Below are 21,314 nucleotides of genomic sequence, written 5' to 3' on the forward strand. Positions count from 1 at the left end.
AGCAATGTTGGAGGGCCCCACATTACTGGGGTTTCTGGGAGCCCTCAGGGGGTCCCAGGGGTCCCGGTCGGGCTGGGGGTGCCCAGCAAGACTGGGGGTCCCCACTAGGGCTCAGTTACTCTCCCGTTTGCTCCCCAGCCCGACTCCCACTTTTTTCATGGATGTGCCGGAGCCCTTGGGGGACCGAAGCACCGAAAGGGCAGAAACCCCCGGACCACCCCACGGCCGGCGTCGAGCGGTGTTGCACCACTTCCAGTCCAGGGCCCTTCCACTTGCACAACACCCGCCGTGGTCCTGCCACCGCCACGGTCCTGCCATGGTCCTGCCATGGTCCTGCCACAGCCGCTGGCGAAATCCCGCAGCTCCAGCCAAGCGGGACCGGGACCTCCGGGGCATCCCCTCCTGCGGGACCCCAGCCCGCCCAGGGGGGACCCACGCAGGGGATGCCCCTGGATGAGCCCCAGAGTGTCCCTTCCCGCATCAGCCCCCAAATCCCAGCCATCCCCATCGCTCCCACTCCAGAAATGCCGAACAAGGCGGCACTGTCCCCGCTCAGTCGGGTCTCTGTCCCGCGCCTGTCCTGAGCCGTCGGGGCGGCCCCGGCTGATAATACCCCGAGTGTTTGAGACCTCGTTCCAGCTGAAGAGCCCTTTTTTTTTTTCCGCTTCTCGTGCTGCCAGAGGACATTGTCCCCCGCTACAGCCCCCCCCGCGATGCGTCTGCTGGGTTTGGGCAGCCCTCCTGAAACCACCGGGTCCAAAGCTGCTGTGGCGAAGAGATTGCGGTCCCTGCGGCACAGAGGGACCCCGCGTCCCCCATCTTCCCCCCACGGGGTTTGGCCCCAGGTCTCTTCTCGGGGAGGGACGCGGCGGGTTTGGGTTGTCACGTGTGAGCCACCCCTTTCAGTAGGTGACACCCTGAAGCGAAGGGCTCGGGCAGGTGGGTCACATCCAGCTCCCCATGGAGTCGCCCAGCCAAGCTGCACCCCATGGCCTCGGGGGTCCCCCAAAACACCAGGGCCCCCCGGTTGGCATTTCCCTGTGCTGGGTGCTGGTGGGGCCGAGCTGAGACCGGTTTAGGAGCAGGGGACATGGGATCCTCTCGGCCCACGGCGGCAGGGAGAGGAGGAGGAGGAGGAGGAGGCAGAAAGAGCCTGGCTGAAAGCCGAGCACTGGCGAAAGGACTTGGCACCAGCAGAAATGAGCCACATGCGGGGAATGGGGAGGAAAAGGGAGAAAAAAACAACCTTAAAGCCCCAAAGGAATGTTGATCCCAGGCAAAGCCCAGGGCAGAGGAGGGCGAGGGCTGCTCTCAGCCTCTCACATGCGTGGACCGGCCTGTGCTCCCCGAAAACGATGTTTTGGGGCTCAGCGGTGGCCAGGGCAGGGAGATTTGTGGGTTGGAGGGGTTCACTGGGGGTTTCCTTGCTGTCCTGCTCCCCGGGGTCACCGTCCCTCTGACACTGCAGCAGCGCAGGGGCCGTGGTCGTGGCCCAGAGCCCGTGGGTGCCGTGGTGGGGAGCAGGGGGCAGTGGGGCTGCGTGAGGTGCCCCCCACCCCTGGCTTCGGAGCAGCCCTTCTCCCATCCTGGCGGTGATGCTGGCTTTGGGTGTCTCCCTCCTATTTCCAGCTCCACGTCTGGCTTCAGACACAAAGCCGAGATATTTTTGTCGAGCTGCATCAGGACCAAACACCTCCAGGCTCAGCAACGCCGCAAAAAAAAAACCCCTTATCCGGGTTTTTTTTGCATCAAACCTCCCTGCGCTTGACCCACAAAGTGCCCTCCTACAGCCCAAGGTTTGGGGGTACCGCAGCACCCCATTTCTTTCCACGCAGGTAAAAAGAAATCCTTGCCAGCTCCTTGGAGGCTGAAAACGATCAGTTATCCCCCGAATCCTGAGCTGGAAGCTGCAGAATTGAATCGGGAATCACTGCGGGAAATCTCCTGGGTTTAATACATCCCCGTCTTGGGGGTCCAGCGTGCAGGATCCCCTCCTGCGCGTCCGCCTCTGCCGTCCTCCCCCTCCCTGGCGCGGGTGGGAGCCGCTGACTCATCTGCCCATCGTCTCCCCCCCCCCCACGACGAAGGGGAATTCATCGAGCGCTTCGAGGGGCTGCATTGCAGACCCAGACGCGCCAGCAGACAAAAGCGACGCTGCGACGCCCGCGGCTTCCCAGCACAAAGAGCCCGGCCGGCATCAAGTGCATCCACCCGCCCACCCATCCATCCTCCACAGGTAAGGGGTGGTGGGATGAAAAGCAAGACGATGGGGGTTTTTTTGGAAGAGATTTGGGTGGAGGGAGGCATTGGCACCCCGAGATTTTTTTTTTTTGGGGGGGGGCGGGATGTGAGCAACAAGCAGCAGGGATTAAGTGGATAAAGGTGGTTTTGCCTCCACGGGATGAGCGGACCACACTGATCCAGGGGAGATGCTCTTCCTTGGGGGTGACACGCGACGCAGGAGGGGGCTTTCCCCTCATCGATTGCCTTTACTGGCTATTCGAATTTTTTATTTCTTGTCACTAAACTCCCTTTTCCCCCGCTTTGAAGCTTTAAAATCCATTGTCCGCAACATCCGTCACCGTTAAATAATTCACTGCTGCTGTGCACGAAGGTCCCCAGGGATACGTCCCCGGGGCTGAGGCTATTTCAAAGCACCGCGGCTCAGTTTACCCGGGGGGGTGACACAGGAGCCTTTCATAGCCTCCGAGTTACATCGGGAATCTTAAATTTAGCAGCCGGTCACCCCTCATCGCACAGACAGGGAGTCAGGGAGGGCGTGATTCAAGGTATGTCTGAATCATCCTTTAGGATTCCCATTCCCAGGGTTTAAAATGGGGGAATCGGCGAGAAAAGAGGGATATTTTGGGTCAGCCAGTTGATTTTTTAGTTTTTCCCACCTCCATTGCCAAATGCGTGGAGGTGAATGACATAATTCTGCCCGGGGAAAGCAAGTCGGCGCGGCAGTGACTCAGCTCAGGCCGTGCCCTTTCGGAGAAAAAAAGCTGAACCACGTCCCCTCCCGTTCTTTCCCAATTCTCCGTGGATGCGGGTGGGGTTGCGGGAGGGGCTCTGCGGCACGGCGGGGATGGCACGGCACAGCGGGATGGCGAGCGCACAGCCGGCACCGGCGGGGTGGGTGGGGTGCGATGGCAACGCCGAGCGATGCTTCTTCCAGCCCCTTCTAGAGGGTTCGGTCGCGGTCCCCCGGGGCGACGCGATGCCACGAGGGCCGGGAAACGAGGCGGTGGCGTGGGCTCTGCGGGCGGGGGGGGATGCACAGGGACCCCCCCTCGCTGCCTGCTCCACAGGGGGGTCAGCACAGGGAAAGGGCGAGACCCTCTCGCCCGGTTTGGTGGAAAAAGGGTTCATTTGGGTACCGGTTTCTGTCCCTCCCGGCAGAGCGGGATGTGGGGGACGGCCCGTCGTTGCTCCCCACTGACGTCACCCCGCAGGCATCGAGGCGCCCAGGATGGGTGCGGGGAGATGCGGTTGGGAAGGGGCGAGCCCCCACCCTTCCCTCCCACGCTCCCCTTTGTGCGGATGGGGAAACTGAGGCACGGGGTGACAAGTCCCATTGCGTGCCCCTCCAAATTACAGCTCAGGCAAGGGCCACGGGTAAGACCAGTGGCAGGGCTCAAGTCTGCATTTAGACCCAGCCTGGAGTCAAACCTCCATGACACCACGCTAATTTTTTTTGGGGGGGGGGGTGGGGGGTGTGGATTTGGTCAATATTCAACACCTGAGAGTTTTGGCTGTTTTGGGGCAGCTGCCCCGTGCCTTTGGCAGAGCTTTTCTCCTCCTCTTCTCTCCCCTGGCCCCCTTCGCAGCCCGAAAATGCTGGACACCATCAGCAGCCAGTACGACTCCTTCATCTACTGGAGGATGCCGATCCCGCGGCTGGACGTGGCGGAGCTGGAGGGGCTGGGGCTCAGCGACGTGGCCCTCTACAAACCCAAAGGAGGGCTGGGCAAGCTCGCCAGCGAGCGGGATCGGGTCAGCCGGGACATCTCCGAAGAAGAGGACAGTCTGCTGCAGTTCAACAGCTTTAATTTCTGGAGAGCTCCTATTGCCAGCATTAGCTCGTTAGATTTCGATCTAATTTGAAGCCCTCCTTTCTGCCTCACCTCACCCCCCTGCCCTCTCCCTCTCTGCTAGGCATGCAAGGATTTGGTTTTGTTGTTGGTTTGGAGGTTGGGGGGTTTTTTTGTTTCCGGGCAGTTTTTGACATCGTTAATTAACCCAGCAGTTCACCCCAGCCCTGACAGTGCTGGGCTCCCCGCAAAGCTTCCAGCTTTCTCCACCTTCTCCCTCTTTTCTCCCCTTTTTGCGGTAGCCCTGGAAACACCACGACAGTACAAGGAGGGGGTAACAGCACAGGGGGCAGATACGAAAGGAGGGGGCAGGAACAGCCACCCCGTTGCCCTGCGTCCACACACCAGCGGGTGTGGGAGGTGCTGGGGGGTTTCTACTGCGCGACCGTGGGCGTCCCCATGCTCCAGGACGAGCGTTTGAGCTCATTTCTCATGTGTTTTTTTAAGAAACTAATTTGTGCAAAGGGAGCGGTGCAGGACTGATGGGAATCATCTTCGTTTTGCAGACAGCATCATCCCTGCTCCTCTCCCAGGGATGCAGAGACCCCTCTGCGCTCCCCTGGCCCAGTTTCTCCAAAAGCCGCTTCGTTCCTTAATCTTCCCCTCGGGATAATCAAGGTGGGAGAGGCAGGGATGTGCCCGGGACACGAGCACAAACCTCTTTCTTGAAAATCACCTCTTTGAGCCTTGCGGCTTGAGCCCAAGCAGGAGAAATGATGGCCAGGAGGGTAAATACACATGGAAATGCTCCAAACTTGCTCGGTGGGGTCAAGGCTGGACGTTCACTGCTTGAAATTTGATTTTTCTCCCTTTTTTATCCCTTGTGTACTTTATCCCAGGTGTGACTTCCGTCTGGGATGGAGGCCGGGTATATTGTGGGGTCCAGATGGGTAACGGGGGCTAAGCTGAAAGATAAGATGGAGAATTTAGTTTGATCTTACCCTGAAATGAAAATGTTTCTGGTTTCCCCACGCAATTAATCAACTGCTTTAAAAATAACAACAAAAAAAATTTGCTGCATTCACTCAAGTGGAAGCCTTGCATTTTCCTCGGGAAGGTTTTCACCTGTGCTCTGCACAGGCTGAGGTTTATTTCTGAGCATCATCTCAAAATGGGAAAAACCCCCCCCCAACCCTGAATAATTTTTGGCTTTTAAACTTTTTTTTCCCCTCAATATTGTTTTCTGGGAGAACGAACACGACTGGGTTGTCTTGAATGTGCTTTTTGGGGGGTTATTGGGGTGGTGTAGAGCATCCTGAAACTGTTCTAAGAGTTGGGGGGGTATGTGGCCGGAGGGAGGCTGAGGCAGCACTTAAAAGGTGCCCAAAAATAGGCAAATATTGGAAAAAATCTGCATTCTATAGTGAAAATGGAGCGCAGCTCTCCTGTAACCTCCAGAAATGACCCAGCCTGCTGACTTTGAACCACCCATGTTAAACCAGAGGTGAAAAATGTAAACTCTCCTATGCAGGGCTGTTTGATGTCTGTGTGCACAGCTGGGAAAACCCACAGGAGTATTTATTATGAAACTTTAAATAAAATAATTTAAAAACATACACATTCCTGTGGACACTTAAAAAATCCACATAGACCAGCATCAAGTTCTTTCTGTAAGTCACCATTAAATCAATTTAAATCTTTTTATGGTGAGCTGAGAAGTGACATCACAACATGCACCCAGGTGTCTTTGCAAATGCTGTGGAGGATTTAAGCGTGGAAAAAAACTAAGCCTAAGGGATTATTTTAATCTAAGAACATTAAGAGTATTATTTAAACTTCAGCTTTTCCAAACCCCACAGGAAAACGTCTCAGAGGAAGCCTAGAGAGGAAAGATGCCCCAGAGTCTCACCGTTACCTCAAAACAGGCACTTTGAGGGGGTAACACACCACAGAGAGGGGAGCTTCGGGACCCTGAGGGGAGCCCAATCCTGGACAGGAAGGTGCTAAGAGGAGACAGAGACACGCAAACTTTACTTACACACACACACACACATATATATATATATATTAAAAAAGACATATTTAAAGACATATTTATAGACACAGACGCGCGGAAGAGCCTCAGGGAGGCGCCACCACCCCTAGGCACGCGCTGCCGTCGCCGCCCTTTTATACTTGGCGCCTAACCGCCTCTGCCGGAACTAACTGCAGGGGCGCATCACCCCCATCCGCGCCTACCTCCGTCGCTTCACTCTTCTTGCTGTCTTTCCGCTAGAGAAAATACTCCCCTTTTGGGCTTCCCCCGTTGCTCGCCGCCTTTCTCCGTACCCCTGGGCGGGGAGCGGATCGGGGGAAAAGAAGAAGGAATCCGCTAAGCCCGTCCCGCCCCCTCAGCGACAGAGCGAGAGGACTCCCAACGCCCTTTCTCCGCCGCCAGCGACGGACTCTTTTGTTGCCGCGGTATCCTTCCGCCGCCACCTCCCGGCCTCGCTTCCGGGTCGGCCATTTTGTGCGGCCGCGGCGGGAGGGGCGGGAAGAGCCGTGAAGGGGGGGGGGGGTAGCGAGGGGGGCGGTGTCCGCGCCGGGAACAGCCGCGTGCCGGGGGGGGGCCCGAGCCGCCGCGTGAGTGGGGCCGGGGGGCGGCGGGGGGGGGACCCCGTGAGGAGGGGCGAGAGGGACCCCCCCCCCCCGTGAGGGAAGGGGTCAGGGGGACCCCTCGTGAGGGAAGGGGTCGGGGGACCCGCTGTGAGGGGCGGTCTGGAGGGGCTGAGGAGGGGGGACCCCCCATGAGGGAAGGGGTCGGGGGGGTGTCAGGATGACCCCCCGTGAGGGAAGGAGTCAGGGGACCCCTGTGAGGGGAGGTCTTGAGGGGCTGAGGAGGGGGGACCCCTGTGAGGGAGCAGTGCTGGGGGCCGGTTTGGAGGGGATGAGAGTGGGCTGTCCCCTCTGCGAGGGGGGGTGTTTTGGGGGCGCCCGTCTGGGGGCGGCACGGGGGGAGCAGGAGAGGCCCTGCGGGGGGGGGGGGGGTCCCTGTCCCAGGGGAGTGGTGAGAGGACGGACCCCTCTCGGGGGGAGCTGCCGGGGGGGGGGACACACACCCTGGGCCAGGGGAGGGGAAAGGGCCTCCTGGCTTCAACAGGGAGGAGGGCTCGGGAGTTTTGGGGGTTCGCGAGGCAGGTCTGCAGAGCTGACCCCCCCTCCGGCTGCTCAGGGGGAGGAGAAGCTGCTCTTTTACTTCTGAAATGCAGCGAAGGGGAGATGGAGGAGTTGTCAACAGTAGCCGAGCTGCGAATACTGTAAATAACTTAAAACAAAATAAACAGGGAACCTCAGACTTAAATGCTCCCTGAAAGCATCTAGCTGGGAACGGAGCAGGAATGCAGAGAGAGGCCTCCGAATAATTACTAAGTGATAAAGGTTCAGTTTAATACAAGGAGAAAAAAAAAATGATGCTTTTTGTTAACGATCCAGCTTCTCCTTTCTTCTCCAAACACACCCGGAGGGGTAAACTCCAGTCTCGCCAATACGTAAGCTGGTGGTTAACTTTGTGAACGCAGAGTTCAGTGCAACTACTCATGCCCAGAAAACACGCAAGTATTTTCAACGTGGGCGATAAGAAGGAACATTTAAAAAATATTCTCTGTCCCACGAGAAGTGAGAAAGGGGAAAAAACCCCCCAAACTGGAAAGTCCTAAAGTGCAGAGGGCTTGTGGTAGTCAAACACGTGCATCGTAAATGCACCAAAGGTCCTGATTGCAGGGTAAACTCCGAGTAACTGCTCTGGGCTCTTGATTTCTGAGCCTCAGGTGTTGCGTGTGATGCCTGCATGTTCGGAAAAAGCTACAAGTGCAAAACAGTCTTGTGCAGCGAGATGCGTTTGTGGCAGGAGGTGATGCGGGCAGCGTATCCTGGTGAGATTTAGGGGCGAGTTTTGCTGTTTGGCTTCACTTTGAAGGGCTTGTGCTACCGATAGCTGGTTCTGTTGGTCGCTGAGGACAGGGTGGGATGTTTCTCTTGAAAGAACAAGAAATAAGAAAGAAGTAGAGCTTTCCAACTATTTCATAGAACTGTAATTGAAGGGAGAAAAATCAGTTGAGATGCTCGGTGCTGTTGGAATCGCTGTTAGGCTGAGCGGCACGCTGCCCGTTTGCACAGATGTTCGTTTGTAGCCGCTTTCTGAACGTCGTGCATGAGTTAATGGATAAACTTTAAAGCCTGTCTTTCATAGGACTGGCATACCAGCATAACCCTGTCGTTGAGAAAAATGCTATAGTTCACTATTGCTGTAATTACGCTATGCTTTATGTAGCTTGGAATAAATAGAGACGCAGTTGTCCGGTGTGTTGAGCACAGCTTTTGGGTTCTGCTCCTTTTATGACCTTGAACAAGTCACTGGAGTTCCCAAGGTTTGTTTTACCCTCTACCAGCAGAGAACAGGGGTAGGTCCTCCATGCTTAGTTGCTAGTGCTGGGGTCAGAGAGAGTGTCTCGGAGATTAAATCATGCTCTTAAAGCGCTTTAAAAATCAAAATGATGTTGTGCAAGGAATGTGAACGGCTTTGCCGTTGCTTTTATAGGTTCTGCTCCTGGAACTGGATCCACATGGGCGAGTCTTTGTGTCCGTGCAAGGCGCTGTTGAGGTAAGCGGGATTTTGCAGGAGCTCTGGTGTCTGACCTGGTTGCAGGCTGAGCCTTGGTGTTTCAAGGCATGGAACTGAAAAAATAGGATAAATGTTTACGCCTGTTTATTGATGGTGTTGGTTGGGCCTAGTTCTGTACGGGAAGACAGCGTGTCTGCTAGCCAGACAGATGGGCCTTGGTTGTACAGCATTTTTAAAATGTCTCTGCCTCACTGCTTTTTGTCTGTTTGCTTTCCATTTCTTGCTTTTAAAGCAGCTCTTGGCAAATACTCGTTCCCATGTGTGAAGATGTCCTTAGTGGACCTAGGGAAGAGGTTGCTAGAAGCAGCTCGCAAAGGCGAAGATGACGAAGTGCGAAAGCTGATGGCAAGGGGTGCTCCCTTCACCACTGACTGGGTGCGTTGGGGGAACAGGCGTTGGTTTTCTGTGAAACGGGTCGTGTTGTGCGCTCTTTAGGGTGAACCTAAAGGGTACAAATGGAAATCGGAGCAGTGAAACCAGAGCGTGAATTGGCAGATAACGCATCTCTGGATTTCTGTGGTGGAGCAGATTCCAGATGAAGCAATTTAAAAACCAAGGCCTTCCTCAGGCAAAGATGAATTGACATTTGTGTAAAGATTGATGTCTGCCTAATGCACGAGAGCACGATCGTAAGTACCGTGCTGTCCCGGACAGCGATGTATACGGGGTTTAACGCTCAGAGAAGTGCAGTTCCCGACAGCTGAGATAAATGATGAGTCAAGTCGAACTGGAAGAACTGTTAAACCTCTCAGTAATAGGAAGCTCTGCTAAGAATAGTTTATTTAATTTAAACTTTCTCAGTCAATAAACTCATCTTTGGGGTTTTTTTTGTTTCCTTAAAAAAACAAAACCCTGAAAACAAACCAGCCCACCCTGGGCTGGAAAGGAAATAAAAGCTTTAATGAAACCAAAGAGTAACAGTTGGATAACAGGGAACCAGAGTATAACGAACAAGCCGTCGGTAGCCATTTCCCAGCACCAATTGTCTTAGTTTCCTAATTTACCAGGCTGTTCATTCGTAACTTTGTGAGATGAAGGAATTAACTGTATCGAGAGGTAGCAGAGCCTGGTAATATTGTAATACTGCCCTTTTCTTGAACAGTGGTGAAATTATCTGTCATGGTACTGAAATGGCAGAGCTGTTCTGCTATGGTTTGGAAAAGAAGCCGAGTGACACTCAGGGATAAATGAGTGCCACAGTTAACTCTTTTAATTAACATGCAGCTCGGGACGTCGCCGCTTCACCTCGCTGCCCAGTACGGCCACTATTCGACAGCAGAAGTGCTGCTTCGAGCTGGTGTTAGCAGAGATGCTCGAACAAAAGTGGACCGAACGCCACTACACATGGCTGCAGCCGATGGACACACTCACATTGTAGAACTGCTAATTAGGGTAAGCAAAGTAAATTAGGTATCGCTTTAAGGCTGGTCTAAATCACCCTTGGAGTTAAGTGTTGATCTCCCTGTTTAATTGCTAGCACAGGCAAGACGACGTGGAGAGAAGATGACGCGCAGACAAGTAACGCTCGTTTCTTTCAGAACGGAGCCGATGTAAATGCCAAGGACATGCTGAAAATGACGGCTTTGCACTGGGCGACAGAGCACAACCACCGAGACGTCGTAGAGCTGCTCATCAAATACGGAGCTGATGTCCATGCTTTCAGCAAGTTTGATAAATCGGCTTTTGATATTGCTTTGGACAAGAACAATCCAGAGACTCTGGTAATGCTACAGGTAGGTTTAGGAAGGAGAAACTCATTGATAATTCTCTGACCTGCAACTGGATCTGCGCTAGAGTGAGAGGAATCCCAGTGTGTCCGATGGGACCATTTTCTACTTGCAGAGAGAACTGGAAATATGGAGGTAGATGAGGTTTGTTTTATTGCCATGCATCTTGTGCAGCTGTAGCGTAAGTTGCCAAATTTAGGTGGCAGTTCTGTCACAGCTTTTGCGCTGGGGTCCCTGACATGCTGCGGAGAGAAATAATCGGCCTCTAAAATGTTTCAAGGATGCTAAATACCACAAAAAGCATGACGAATGTATGTCTGACCCCCCTCTCTTTCCCAGGAAGCAATGCAGAACCAAGTAAACACTCATCCAGAGAGAACAGATCCCACCACCAACACTGTGACTCTCACCCCACCATTTATTTTTACGCCAGGGGAAGTTCTCAATCTCACTAATCTCATCTCTTCAGCAAACACCAAAACAACCTCAGGTAAGGTTTTATGTGACCTTGAGTGGGAAAGGCTTGAAAAAAGTTGCTAAGACTGCTTACCAGTAGAGGGCAGATGGTTATTTAGTAGAGGAAAAGTGGTGAAATACAGCCAAACACACCCAACTACTGCTTCCTCCCCAGAATATTTTTGCTGTGAAGGTACCAAAGCAGATTTCTCGCTGATGCAAATACAGGTGGTTCCACTGTGAGCAGCAGAGCTCTGCTGAGCTCAGCTGTGGGACTGCTCCAGGTCTGTTAGAGCTTGAGAAAATGGATTTGGCTGATTGCAACAGAGAAATAATGAGAATTATTGCCTGTGCCAAATCCTGAGCACTGCAGAGTGGTTGGGGAACGGTTTGCTTTGTTCTTTACTGGCTACAAGAGTTGAATGGGTGTTTTGCTATATATAAATGTCGAGTAAGGAAATTGCAGAGTAAGCAGGTCTATTGGATGTGTAGATTACTCCCTGTTTCTTCTGTCCCACATGTTAGATGGAAATAATTAAGTTCCTCATTGTTCTGTGAGCCTTATTTTGCTGGGGAAAACAGTTTTAACTGGAGGCTGAGTGTGAATTCTTTTTGTGTAATTCCAATTTTCATAATAACTCTTAAAGTGAATTTTCTGTATTTGGGGAAATCCAAACCATTGTTTCTTTTCAGTCTCAAGGAGGCTACTAAATACAAGTTTTGTGAAGCTATTTGGCCTCATCCTGCAAACACTTCTGCATGTGAGTAATTCTTTGGTTAGTGGGACTGTTCACATGCGTGAATGTTTGCTTATTATCTAGCGAGTGCTTTTAAAATCCTGGATACTGATGTTCTGCAGTCCCACCCAGACCCCTCTGCCTGCGCCTGGCCACAGCGACTTCAGCGACACTGCAGACTTGCTCTTAAAGCTTTCAGGGCTGCTCGCAGCTTTGAAGCACTGACAAATCTTAATTTAGAAGGGGAAAAATGACCCAAAGTGTTCCTCTTCCACCTGTGAGGAAAATGCAGCATGACTGGCGCAGAACATCTTCAGTCAAGGACATTCTGCAAACTCAAAGGGGCATAAAAGTTGGGATTTTTGTAGCCCGGTCCATGTCACCATCTCTGGGGACGGATCTGGCACTGCCTGGAATCCAGGTAGGAGTCACAGAGGGCAATGCCCTGTTCAAAGGCTGTTGGAAAACTGCTGATTTCCAGCTTAAACACATCCACAGTCTGTTTAGACATTCTTTTTCCTTCCCTTTGACGTGGAAATCAGTCCTAGCCCCTCTGGGGGCTAAGCAAGAGTCCCATGAATCCGTCCGTGGCGTGTGGGTGAGCCGCCACAGGCAGCGCTCCAGATGAGCTCTTGGCACTGGCCTTGTAAATCCCCGTCTCTCACCACCTCTCGCCTCATATATCCTGCAACGTAATCACCTTTTTCAGTGCCACAACACGGTGGGGGCTTATTGTCCACGTGTGACTGGACTAAAATACCCTGGGTTTCCCCCCCCCACGACATCAGGCATCGGTAGTAGCTGGTCAGTGTGAAAACAGCCCGTGTCTCCTGCTCTAGGCCACGTCAGAGGATTGGTTTTTTCCTTGTTTCCCACAAGAGGGCATCAGCAACTGTTCCTTCATTATAGCAAAAATCTCTTATTTAACACTTACTGCTAATAATTTTTCTTACCTCTTTTAAATTCTCTATGTCTTCCGTTATTGAAAAAGTTTTTACTTGGGGATGAGTATCTGTAGCTGGTCTGAAGACACAAGCTGCTGAACCACAGCCTGTGGTATTTTCACGTGCCTAGCCCCCGGCCTTTTGAAAGTATCATTCTTTGAAAATAAGGCCCTTGATAACCTTTGTAAAATCGGGAGCCAGTGAGCAAGAGGGAGAAGAGGTTGCAAGGGTTAAAGCAGGGGAACTTTAGATGAACTTCCTTTTGTGTGCTTATAATCTATTTATCTACGCTGGCAATGAGGTACAGGATCTCTTTTTTTTTTTTTTTTTTTTAAAAAGGAATTGTGGGTTATAGGCACTGAGTTTGCGCCCGTTTAGTTAATTTCCTGTTCCATTCTTATTAAGTCTGCCTTTGAATAGGAATTACTATGGTCAATTGGAGGAAGAAACATTGTTTTTTGGAACCGAGAAAACTTGTTTATCTCATTCAAATCAATACCCCATTGCAGTAACCGTGGTCTTTCCTTTACTGAACCCAAGAGGGGAGGAGGAAAGGACCTGCATGCCCAGGACGTTGAAATCCAGTGATATACCTAGCCAATTTCTGCATTTGAGCAAAAGGCTCTGTTAACTGACTTGTGCTAAAACGTTTGGTCCATGAAGTAATGCTGAAGGCTGTACTTGGAGGCTTTCCCAATTGAGGAAGAGCTCGGGTGCTGTAATTTACTTGTAGTGGCCAATGAGTTTAATTCAGTCTTTAAGTTTTGCAATTTTGAAAGTTGCAGTACGACGCAAAGCCAAGTAATTACGTGCATAGCAACCGCTCTGCACGACGTTACAGCAGTCAGACTCCAGCACGTCTGTGAGTGTCATCAGGCAGCGCGGCTGCATCTTGTAAAGCCGTCCACGTCTCCAGATCGAAGCTCGGCATGCCAAGTAGCCCGGCGGACAGCCTGCCTTTCTGTAGTTCTTACAATAAAGCTGGAGCAAATCGGTTCAGATTTGCTGTTCTTTTTGTTATGCGATTCAGAAATAATTAAATATTTGCTTTAAATTCAATTAAAATTAGCATAAAACATTCGCAGTTGGTACAGTCTGCCCTAAAGTGGTATCAAAGCCCTTTTTACAGTTAGCAGTAGGAGAGGAAAACAATCTTTACCACCTCCCTTTCTCCATGGACAAGTGGGAGCCTAGAAAATACTTCATACCTGAGGTCTTGATCTCTAGATGACAAAATCGTTGCATTCTGACTGCTTTATTCGCTGTTTAGATGTGGCAGGTCCCACCAGTCCTTCAGTTTGCCCTCGTCTTTCCCAAGCAGGTGACTCGCGTGTCTCTATGGTGCAGTTTTCCAATTCAATGACCTCCGTGCTTGCCACGCTTGCGGCCCTCGCCGAAGCATCGGCACCGCTTTCCAACTCCAACGGAGACACAGGTAGGGGAATCTGGTCAGATGGCGATTCAAATTTCTGTAGTTCTAGCGAGTATCTTGCGAGGAAATTGGAGGAAATTTAAGCTGTGGAGGTGAATTTGCCTTCTTTCAGGGTAAGGAAGAGGTGAGGATAAATATTTGTGAAGCAGTGGGTTGATTTTGTTTGTTTGTTTATTTAATCCCAATTCAAACTTAGTTAAAAAACCAGCAACTCTTACCAATAGAAGTAACTTTATTAACCAGCACCTCTGACGCTGACATCACAGTATGTTGCTCTTGATGTGCTTTAGTAGTTGTGTAAAAAATAAAACGCAACCAGCGCTCCAGAGCATGGCTTTACTTTAATATACAAACGTAGGTAAATATTTGTTTAAGAAGGAAATCGTCTGAAATGTTTTCTGTCCCCAGCTTGCTGTAAAATGTTGGTAGTCAACCGATGTTTTGAGTCTCTTGAGGCTCTGGTAACTTCTCTTACGGAAAGGTTTGGGCGGTTTTCTGTGTTTGGTTTTTTTTTTTTATGATCTTTTATGTTATGTTTGTAGAATGTAATGTTTGACCTTTAATTAACTTCAGATTTAGGAATTTGATAAAGTTTATATAGTCCTTTCACCTTGGAATTCATTTATTTTCCCCAAAGCTAAGTGTTTTTCCTAGACTCTAGAGATGAGCAATTTGACTTCTTTAAGCTGCTGGTGCCACACCACCGATTCCTTGACCTGCGGTGCTCGAGCGTTTTCCTCTTTGGCACCCAGAGCACACTCAGCAGGTCAGATCCCCTCTGTTTCCTGCCCTTGCAGCGTACGCTGGGAGCAGGATGCAGCTGAGGGTTTGCAATCCTGATTATTTCTGCGAGCCATTGAGTCGCACACAAAGTGTCCCAGGGAGTGGAATCGGTCTGCGGTTATCCGGCCAAACTAAACAGCCTCTTCATGGCCGCTTTTGCTCGTGCGGATAGGGCTCTTGAGGCACCGAGAGGGTTTTTTTGCGTGTGGTTTGTCTTCATTAGAGCTGGGGGGAGGGTGATGGAAGGAAGCTTTGCAGAGCCAGGTCCGCTTAACAGCTGCCTCCAGATCCAGGCTTTTAAATGTAATTAACATGCTTGCATGCTAGTACTTATTAATTCACACAAAAAATGCTGGTTTTTCTCTAGGAGACTTGTTTTGTGGATTTTATTTTCTTTCCCCTACTGAGACTCACTGTATTTCCACGTTGTTTTTCCTCAGCAGGCATCCCAGGAGTCTCAAGCTGTGTACTTGAGCTTTTTCACTAGAATTCAGTTTCTGTTCAAGAAAGGGAGAAGGAAATGTTGACTCTTTTTTTTTTTTTTTTTTTTTTTTCTTCTGGCACTTACTTTATTTCTCAAGGTAAAACGGAGGAAATAGCGGAAGCAAATTCTGTCAATTCTACCCTACAACAAGTGGTTGGCAGCGGAGGGCAGCATGTCATCGCCATTGTAACGGACGGGGTTCCCCTGGGCAGCCTGCAAACAGCCATCCCCACCAGCGGCCTCAGCCAGCCCTTCATCCTAACCATGCAAGATGGACAGCAAGGTAAGGAGGAGCTGAACTGGGAAGGCAGCGCTGGATTCACTCCAAAAAGAAAAAAAAAAACCTGCTGCCTGCAAACGCTGACGAGCCCCGCAAGGCTGGTGGCCAGCGTGGTCTGGCTTGTCGGTGTGTTGGTGTAACAGATCCGTGCCTGCTGGGCTCCAGGAGGGGTTAAAATATCCGTGTGATTTACGTCAGCCGTAAAGCTTGCCAGCAACCTGTTTGTACCTTAATGCACATTCACGCTGCTACCCTTCAATATTTTGGTCTTTGCAAACGCCTTCAGTAGAACGTTGCGGGAGGAGAAATGCCAAGTTAGCCCTTGTCTCTTTGGCAGCTGGGCGAAGACGATTCCTCTCTCTTGTAGTGAACTTCCCAGTCTGGATGTAAATCACTCGACCGATGAAACTGCAACCTGTTACCTTTAGCAATCACTCCATCGTTCTTATAAAACTTAGTATTAGCCCGTTAATATCAGCTTAAATACACCTTTTCCTCCCATAACTCTAGTTACGTTGCCTAGGGCAATCTAATCTATCAGTTTAACAAGGCAAATGTGAATCGTGTGCAGTAAAGCAGGGCAGAGCTCCAGAGCGCTGGTACAGGGAATTTTTGTTTCCTCAAGGGATGTAATACATCAGCCTCGTCTACTACCGACAGTTCTTTTAGCGTGTCCTAGGGATACTCGATTATTTGGATTAACGTTGGTGGAGAAAAGAGGATTAGGAAGCAGAGCAGCTCTCCCGCGACACGCGTACAGTGTTACAATGTGAGATAGGTTGCATCGATTCCATCTGGTTTAGTACTTGATGAGGGAAAAGCAATTTTCTAAAGCCGTTAATTATTCAGAATTATTTGCCAAATTACTACAACTAATTCCTGGCTTGTAGCCCATTCTTAGTCTGAGGAAAACAAAGGGAGAACTGTTCAGGTAGCGCTACCTTCAGTGGCTCACGTGGCGCGTTTCTCCTCCTTGGTTGGACAAATTCTTGCTACTGGCTTCCCAAAGCGAAACCCCATGTTTGCAGATTTAAAGCGTGTTTGTTCTCTGCAGTATTTGCAGCTCTTGCATGTGCTTAAAGCTGATTCAGAGCTTAGCCAGTGGGACTGCGTACTGGGAATTTTTGAGAAGAGCTTTCTATTCCTCTTGCTTAGCCTGTCTTGGCTGTTAATTGCGTTAGTGAGCCATCAGAATGATCGTTTTTACGTCACATGTTTTCTAAGATGCAAATCTTTTGACTTTGGATTCCGTCAGCCCCGTTGTGGTGAAGTACTCGAGTATTTCAGGGCCTTGAATAAAGAAAACTGGAAACCTGGTCTAGAGTTTCTCTCCTCTCCAAAAAGACTCAGGCATTGCCGATCCACAACTCTCCTCTTTTTCTCCAGAACCACACTGACGCACTGATGTCAGCGAAGTCTTTCGGGAAACATCTGTGCAAAAGCACGTCTCGCGCTGTATAACTTGTCACCTTTTAATTTTTCAGTTTTAACTGTACCTGCTGGTCAGGTTGCAGAAGAGACTGTTATTGAAGACAGAGATGACGCAGAAGAGGAGGAAAAGCCGCTGGCCAAAAAGCAAAAAGTGGAACAAGATGTAGATGACTCAAAGGAAGACAAGGTAGATACTCCTGCTTGTAACTTTGATTGCCGCTGTCTCCTGCATGTTTCTCTGCTGTGCTGTGGATGTCCCGGTCTACCAAAGCCATTTCAGAATAGAAACGAGCTGCGCCCGGGGACGGTTCTGTAACAAACTCTGCTCAGAGGTTCCCTGCTCTTCCCGCACGTGCTCCTGCCTTAGCAATGAACGCGCAAGCGCTTGAGAGGAGCGATGCTCAGTCGAGTGTAGGTAGGAGGAAAAGAGCCAGCTAAATGACAGGTTGCCGTTTTGCCTGTGCTGAAGCTGTAGCTCAGGGGTTTTAGATGAATTGTGGTCGTTTACTGAGATTATTTAGGATTTCCTGTAGAAGCACAACACATGGACTGGGTGTAAGCCAAGTCACAGCTCTCCACAAAGCAGCCGGAACAACTCCCTTCACTCTGTGTTGGGGAAGAAGAACGTTCTTCTCGATTGCCTCTCAACTTTTCAGCACTAATAGCTCTTTATTTTTCTTGCACCTTGGTTACACCTGCTTCCAACCTTTGAAATTCATCACGCTGAGGTGACGCGTGACTTCCCAGCCCACCCCCCTGCATGGCGGTGGGGCACCTACCAACCAGGTTGTGCCTCCCCGGGGCCCGGTTGCCTCTGGTCACCTGTGATGAGCAAGGCAGTTGAACTTGAACTCAACCCAAGCACATTTCTAGCGCCGTCATTTGGCTTTTGTATCTCGTAACTGTCGGAGTGCTTGCACACCCCGTTTCCTTCGGGTCACAGGTTGGGCCTCCATCGTGGGCTCTCTCAACTTTTATTTTCCGTAGGACAGCGTTGAAAGGGAAGTGCTACAGCAGCAGTTGCAAGAGGCGAACCGGAAGGCTCAGGAATATCGCAGCCAGCTCATGAAGAAAGAGCAAGAGGCGGAGGAGTACCGGCTGAAGCTGGCAGCCATGGCGAGGCAGCAGCCCAACGGAGCGGAGGTGACGGTGCTCGAAGAGGTCGTCGAGGCAGACCCGCTCGTGGTAACCTCGGAGGACATCAAGGAATCCATGCTGGCCGTGTTGGAGACGGATCAGCCAACTGATATCGCTGTGGAAACTGTTACCTCCTAGTCCTCGGCGATTGACTGGGTTTTGTAAAGGAAAATAATTTTTTTGTTGTTGTTTTTTTTTGTTAAATAAGGTGCTGTTGGCAAACGGTGTTGAGAGCAGAGGGCTGTTGTCAAAGCCACCCCATCACCAGGGGCAGAAGGTTCTCCAACCGCTTGCAACATAACTCTGCTTCCAGCACGGTGCCAAAAGGTGCTTTTAAAGCTTGACCTTGAGAGATTGGAAGCTTTTTTACAAAATTTTAGCCAGCGAGTGACCTGATGGCTTATTTGGTGATGTCAATACCTGCGTTGTTGGGCAGTGGAATAGAAATACCTCATTGCCAAAGCAGCTGGTAGTAGCGCTCGGCTGCCTGGAAATCACAGCACTGAAAACAGACTTTCTGCAATAACCGGAGGTGTTCGCTCCCTTCTGCGAAGTCGAGTGACCGGATCTGCACCTTCACGAAAAGGAGTCTCTTGGGGTTTTGCTTTAAAATAATCCTCTAAAGTGCGGAGGGGATTTCTCCTTTCAGCCAGAAAGGGAATTCCATGTTCTTTTTCTTCCAGTGCCATGAATCTTTTTGATTGTGGCAACCTTCAATGCAAGAGCAAAGGCCAGGCTGAATGTCAGCCGGAGCGTTTCATGGTATCAGGGAACACCAGGCTTCACCCTCTTTGTTTCAGGAACAATTTTGGGGAGCTCTCTGTCAGACCTCTTAACTCCCCAAAGGGATCACAAAAAAATTCCTCCTCATTTTTATGGTATTTAGTCAAATGTTCTATTTGACACTTCTGTGCTGAACAGTAGCGTTAACTGATTATATATGCAGAACTATACATACGGCGGTTGCAAGACAGCTTGGGAGTCGAGTTGTCTCTGGAGATACATATGTCACTTTTTTTACTAGACAGTTTTTATTTTTAAAGATACTAAAACCTTTTTTAACAAGCAGCTGATCTTGTTACTGAAATGTTCGGGTTTGGGGGTTTGTTTTTTTTTTTACTCTTTGCAGGCCTGTTTAGTGCAGGGATCCGTTTAGTACAGCAGATTATGGGTTTCAAGCCAGCAGGGAACCGATTGGAAGCGCCCCAAATAATTGCGTGGAACTCGATAGTGAAAGATTATCAAGTGAAATTTAGAAAAAAATACCATAAACAAGGGAAATTTAGAAAAATGCCAGCAGGCAAGCTGTGCCGTCTGTCGCAAAAAGGTTCTAAGGGCAAGGAGCGGCTTGGAGCTCGGAGGCCCCGGCAGCTGGCCTGCTCTCCGTCTTCCTGCAGATCAAAATCCATAGCTCTTTTGGCCCGTAGTTTATTGGCTCAGGGTTTGTTGGGGCTTTTTGTCCTCCTTTTGTAACCGTTGGCAGTATTCAAGGTAATAATTTGATTTCGTGGTCCTTGCATTGCGTTTTTTCCTGTTATTTCCAAGTGTATCCAGATAACGTGGTTTTCTGTTGGTTCAGGTACTGCCTTTAACATTTCTTTGCCGATAGATCAGCCATGTCGTGATGTCGGAGACGTAATATGGACTCACAGATTCCTAAAGGTATGAACATACGGTCGTGGCTCTGAAGGAATCTCTCACCTCAGGAGGAAACTGCTTTTCATCCTAAAATCAGTCGGTTCCCGGCGGTTGGGCTGGAAGGGAAGGTGGGATCTGCCGAAATCCCGTCTTCAGCAGCGTCTCACCGGTCGGGTTCACCAACGAGCGGTGGGAGAGGAAGGTTTATGTGACTGTTACTGTAAAGGCTTCGCGAGATTTGCTGGGTTTTGAGAATCTAAGTGCATTTATTTATAACCAGTGTAGCTATATTTATAAATAAGACTCTTTTTTTTTTTAATCTTTTTCCAAAAGATGTTTTGAAGAAGGCTTTAATAATTATTTTTTATGAATGAATGTTTGGAGAGACTTGGTTCCTGGTTATCGATTACTTTGGCGGTTCCTCGCTGACTTGGAGCGTACGTTATTTTCTTTCGTTCCCCGAAACATTGACAATTTGGGTCTGTTTGAACTAAAAATCTGCCTCGGAGGGTTCGAGACAGTATTAGAGTAAATCCTGGCAGATTCTTCTCATGCCCGGAAGCGTTTACTGATGTAAAGGGACACTGTCAACATTGGCTTTTGTGTTTTGCCTGAAATTTGTGCTTATTATTTGTAAATTTGAAGAGCTCGGCAGCTGTAGTGTATATAAACGCTGTGTTGTGCCTTTGACAGCACGGCGATTCTCAGTTACTTCCATCCTTCCCCTGAAAAGGGTCGGTTTTGCCAAAAAGTCCCTTCAGCTGGGAAACAAACTTCCCCTTCAGAAGAGGAAATAAAAAAAAAAAAAAGTCCGTGGTGCTCACGGTAACTGGATTTGGTTTGCAGAGTTGGAACAAATAAAGCTGACAGTGTTCTTACCGCTTCGCCTTGCGGGGGGATATATCACACGTTAATTTTATTTTTAGAAGTCCTTGTGTACGGGGTCTGAACAGAGACGAGGAGAATTTGATCTCCGCCCAGCATTTAAAAAGAATTTAAACCCTGCTCTTCCACAGAAAGGAGTTGGAGCTTTTTAAGCCAAGACCAGCAGTTTTCTGGTCGGTGCGTAGTCAGCCGTGGCAGCGCAGGGTAAATAACCTCCCACTGGAGTCCGGGCCGGATTCTGCCACGTCAGGGCTTTTCCCACCCACGCCTTCTCCATCCTCGCGCCGTTTTCACCGGCGAGCGCAGGATTTGAAGAGTTTAAAGGCAAAACGACCCCCTTCGCTCTCCAAGGCTGCGCTCTTATCGAGGCAGAGCAGCCGAGCTCCCCTCCGCCCACGCGTCCAGTCCCGCTTCCCCTCCGCCGCCAGCGTGGGACCGCAGCCGCTCTCCCTTCCGCGCTTGGGAGAGAATCCGAGAATCCCGACCCGCTTCCCCGTGACAGAAGTTGCGGTCTGAAACCGCAGGCGCGTCGTTTCACCTCGCTGGCGTGGCGCTAATCGAACCAGTTTGGGTTTGAGTAGACGCGTATTTCCCTCGCGTTCCCAGCGACCGGCTCTAACCGGTTCCCATTATCCTAAATCGGAAGCAGGGCGTTGTAAACCGGCGGAGGTCACGGAAACGTGAAC

At 50.4% G+C, this 21,314-nt stretch overlaps 2 protein-coding genes and 1 long non-coding RNA gene across 12 annotated transcripts; 2 read left to right on the top strand and 1 right to left on the bottom strand.

The window, feature by feature from the left end:
* The first annotated feature begins 1,667 nt into the window (after positions 1 to 1,667).
* MLLT11 (MLLT11 transcription factor 7 cofactor) lies at positions 1,668 to 5,650 on the top strand. 2 transcript variants are annotated; one of them, XM_054806036.1, is made up of 2 exons: positions 1,668 to 2,236; positions 3,831 to 5,650. In XM_054806036.1, the coding sequence occupies exon 2, from the start codon at positions 3,838 to 3,840 to the stop codon at positions 4,105 to 4,107; it is 270 nt and encodes an 89-aa protein (XP_054662011.1). In that variant the 5' UTR covers positions 1,668 to 2,236; positions 3,831 to 3,837; the 3' UTR covers positions 4,108 to 5,650. The 2 variants fall into 2 exon arrangements, with proteins under 2 accessions (XP_054662011.1, XP_054662012.1); XM_054806037.1 differs by lacking the exon at positions 1,668 to 2,236 and adding an exon at positions 2,639 to 2,789.
* Positions 4,199 to 6,421, bottom strand: LOC129197529 (uncharacterized). Its single transcript, XR_008574334.1, has 3 exons — positions 6,273 to 6,421; positions 5,950 to 6,037; positions 4,199 to 4,999 (listed from the first exon to the last, which is right to left on the bottom strand). It is a non-coding gene; the product is annotated as an uncharacterized LOC129197529 (long non-coding RNA).
* Positions 6,417 to 20,337, top strand: GABPB2 (GA binding protein transcription factor subunit beta 2). 9 transcript variants are annotated; one of them, XM_054806031.1, is made up of 9 exons: positions 6,417 to 6,531; positions 8,611 to 8,673; positions 8,930 to 9,069; positions 9,919 to 10,086; positions 10,233 to 10,427; positions 10,761 to 10,911; positions 15,355 to 15,540; positions 17,022 to 17,155; positions 17,956 to 20,337. In XM_054806031.1, exons 3-9 carry the CDS (start codon positions 8,962 to 8,964, stop codon positions 18,241 to 18,243), a joined length of 1,230 nt encoding a protein of 409 aa, XP_054662006.1. In that variant the 5' UTR covers positions 6,417 to 6,531; positions 8,611 to 8,673; positions 8,930 to 8,961; the 3' UTR covers positions 18,244 to 20,337. The 9 variants fall into 9 exon arrangements, with proteins under 9 accessions (XP_054662006.1, XP_054662004.1, XP_054661999.1 ...); XM_054806029.1 differs by having other exon boundaries at positions 6,513 to 6,531; positions 8,927 to 9,069; XM_054806024.1 differs by having other exon boundaries at positions 6,518 to 6,656; positions 8,927 to 9,069.
* Positions 20,338 to 21,314: the final 977 nt, after the last annotated feature.

This window comes from Grus americana, chromosome 29 (assembly GCF_028858705.1).
Source record: "Grus americana isolate bGruAme1 chromosome 29, bGruAme1.mat, whole genome shotgun sequence".
Classification (NCBI taxonomy): Eukaryota; Metazoa; Chordata; class Aves; order Gruiformes; family Gruidae; genus Grus; species Grus americana.

Coding starts and splice junctions, on each gene's coding strand:
- MLLT11 (XM_054806036.1), top strand. CDS start 3,838: ATGCTGGACACCATCAGCAGCCAGTACGACTCCTTCATCTACTGGAGG.
- GABPB2 (XM_054806032.1), top strand. CDS start 8,962: ATGTCCTTAGTGGACCTAGGGAAGAGGTTGCTAGAAGCAGCTCGCAAA. Junction 10,428..10,760: donor AGACTCTGGTAATGCTACAG/GTAGGTTTAGGA, acceptor TCTCTTTCCCAG/GAAGCAATGCAGAACCAAGT. Junction 10,912..13,855: donor AAACACCAAAACAACCTCAG/GTAAGGTTTTAT, acceptor CCAGTCCTTCAG/TTTGCCCTCGTCTTTCCCAA.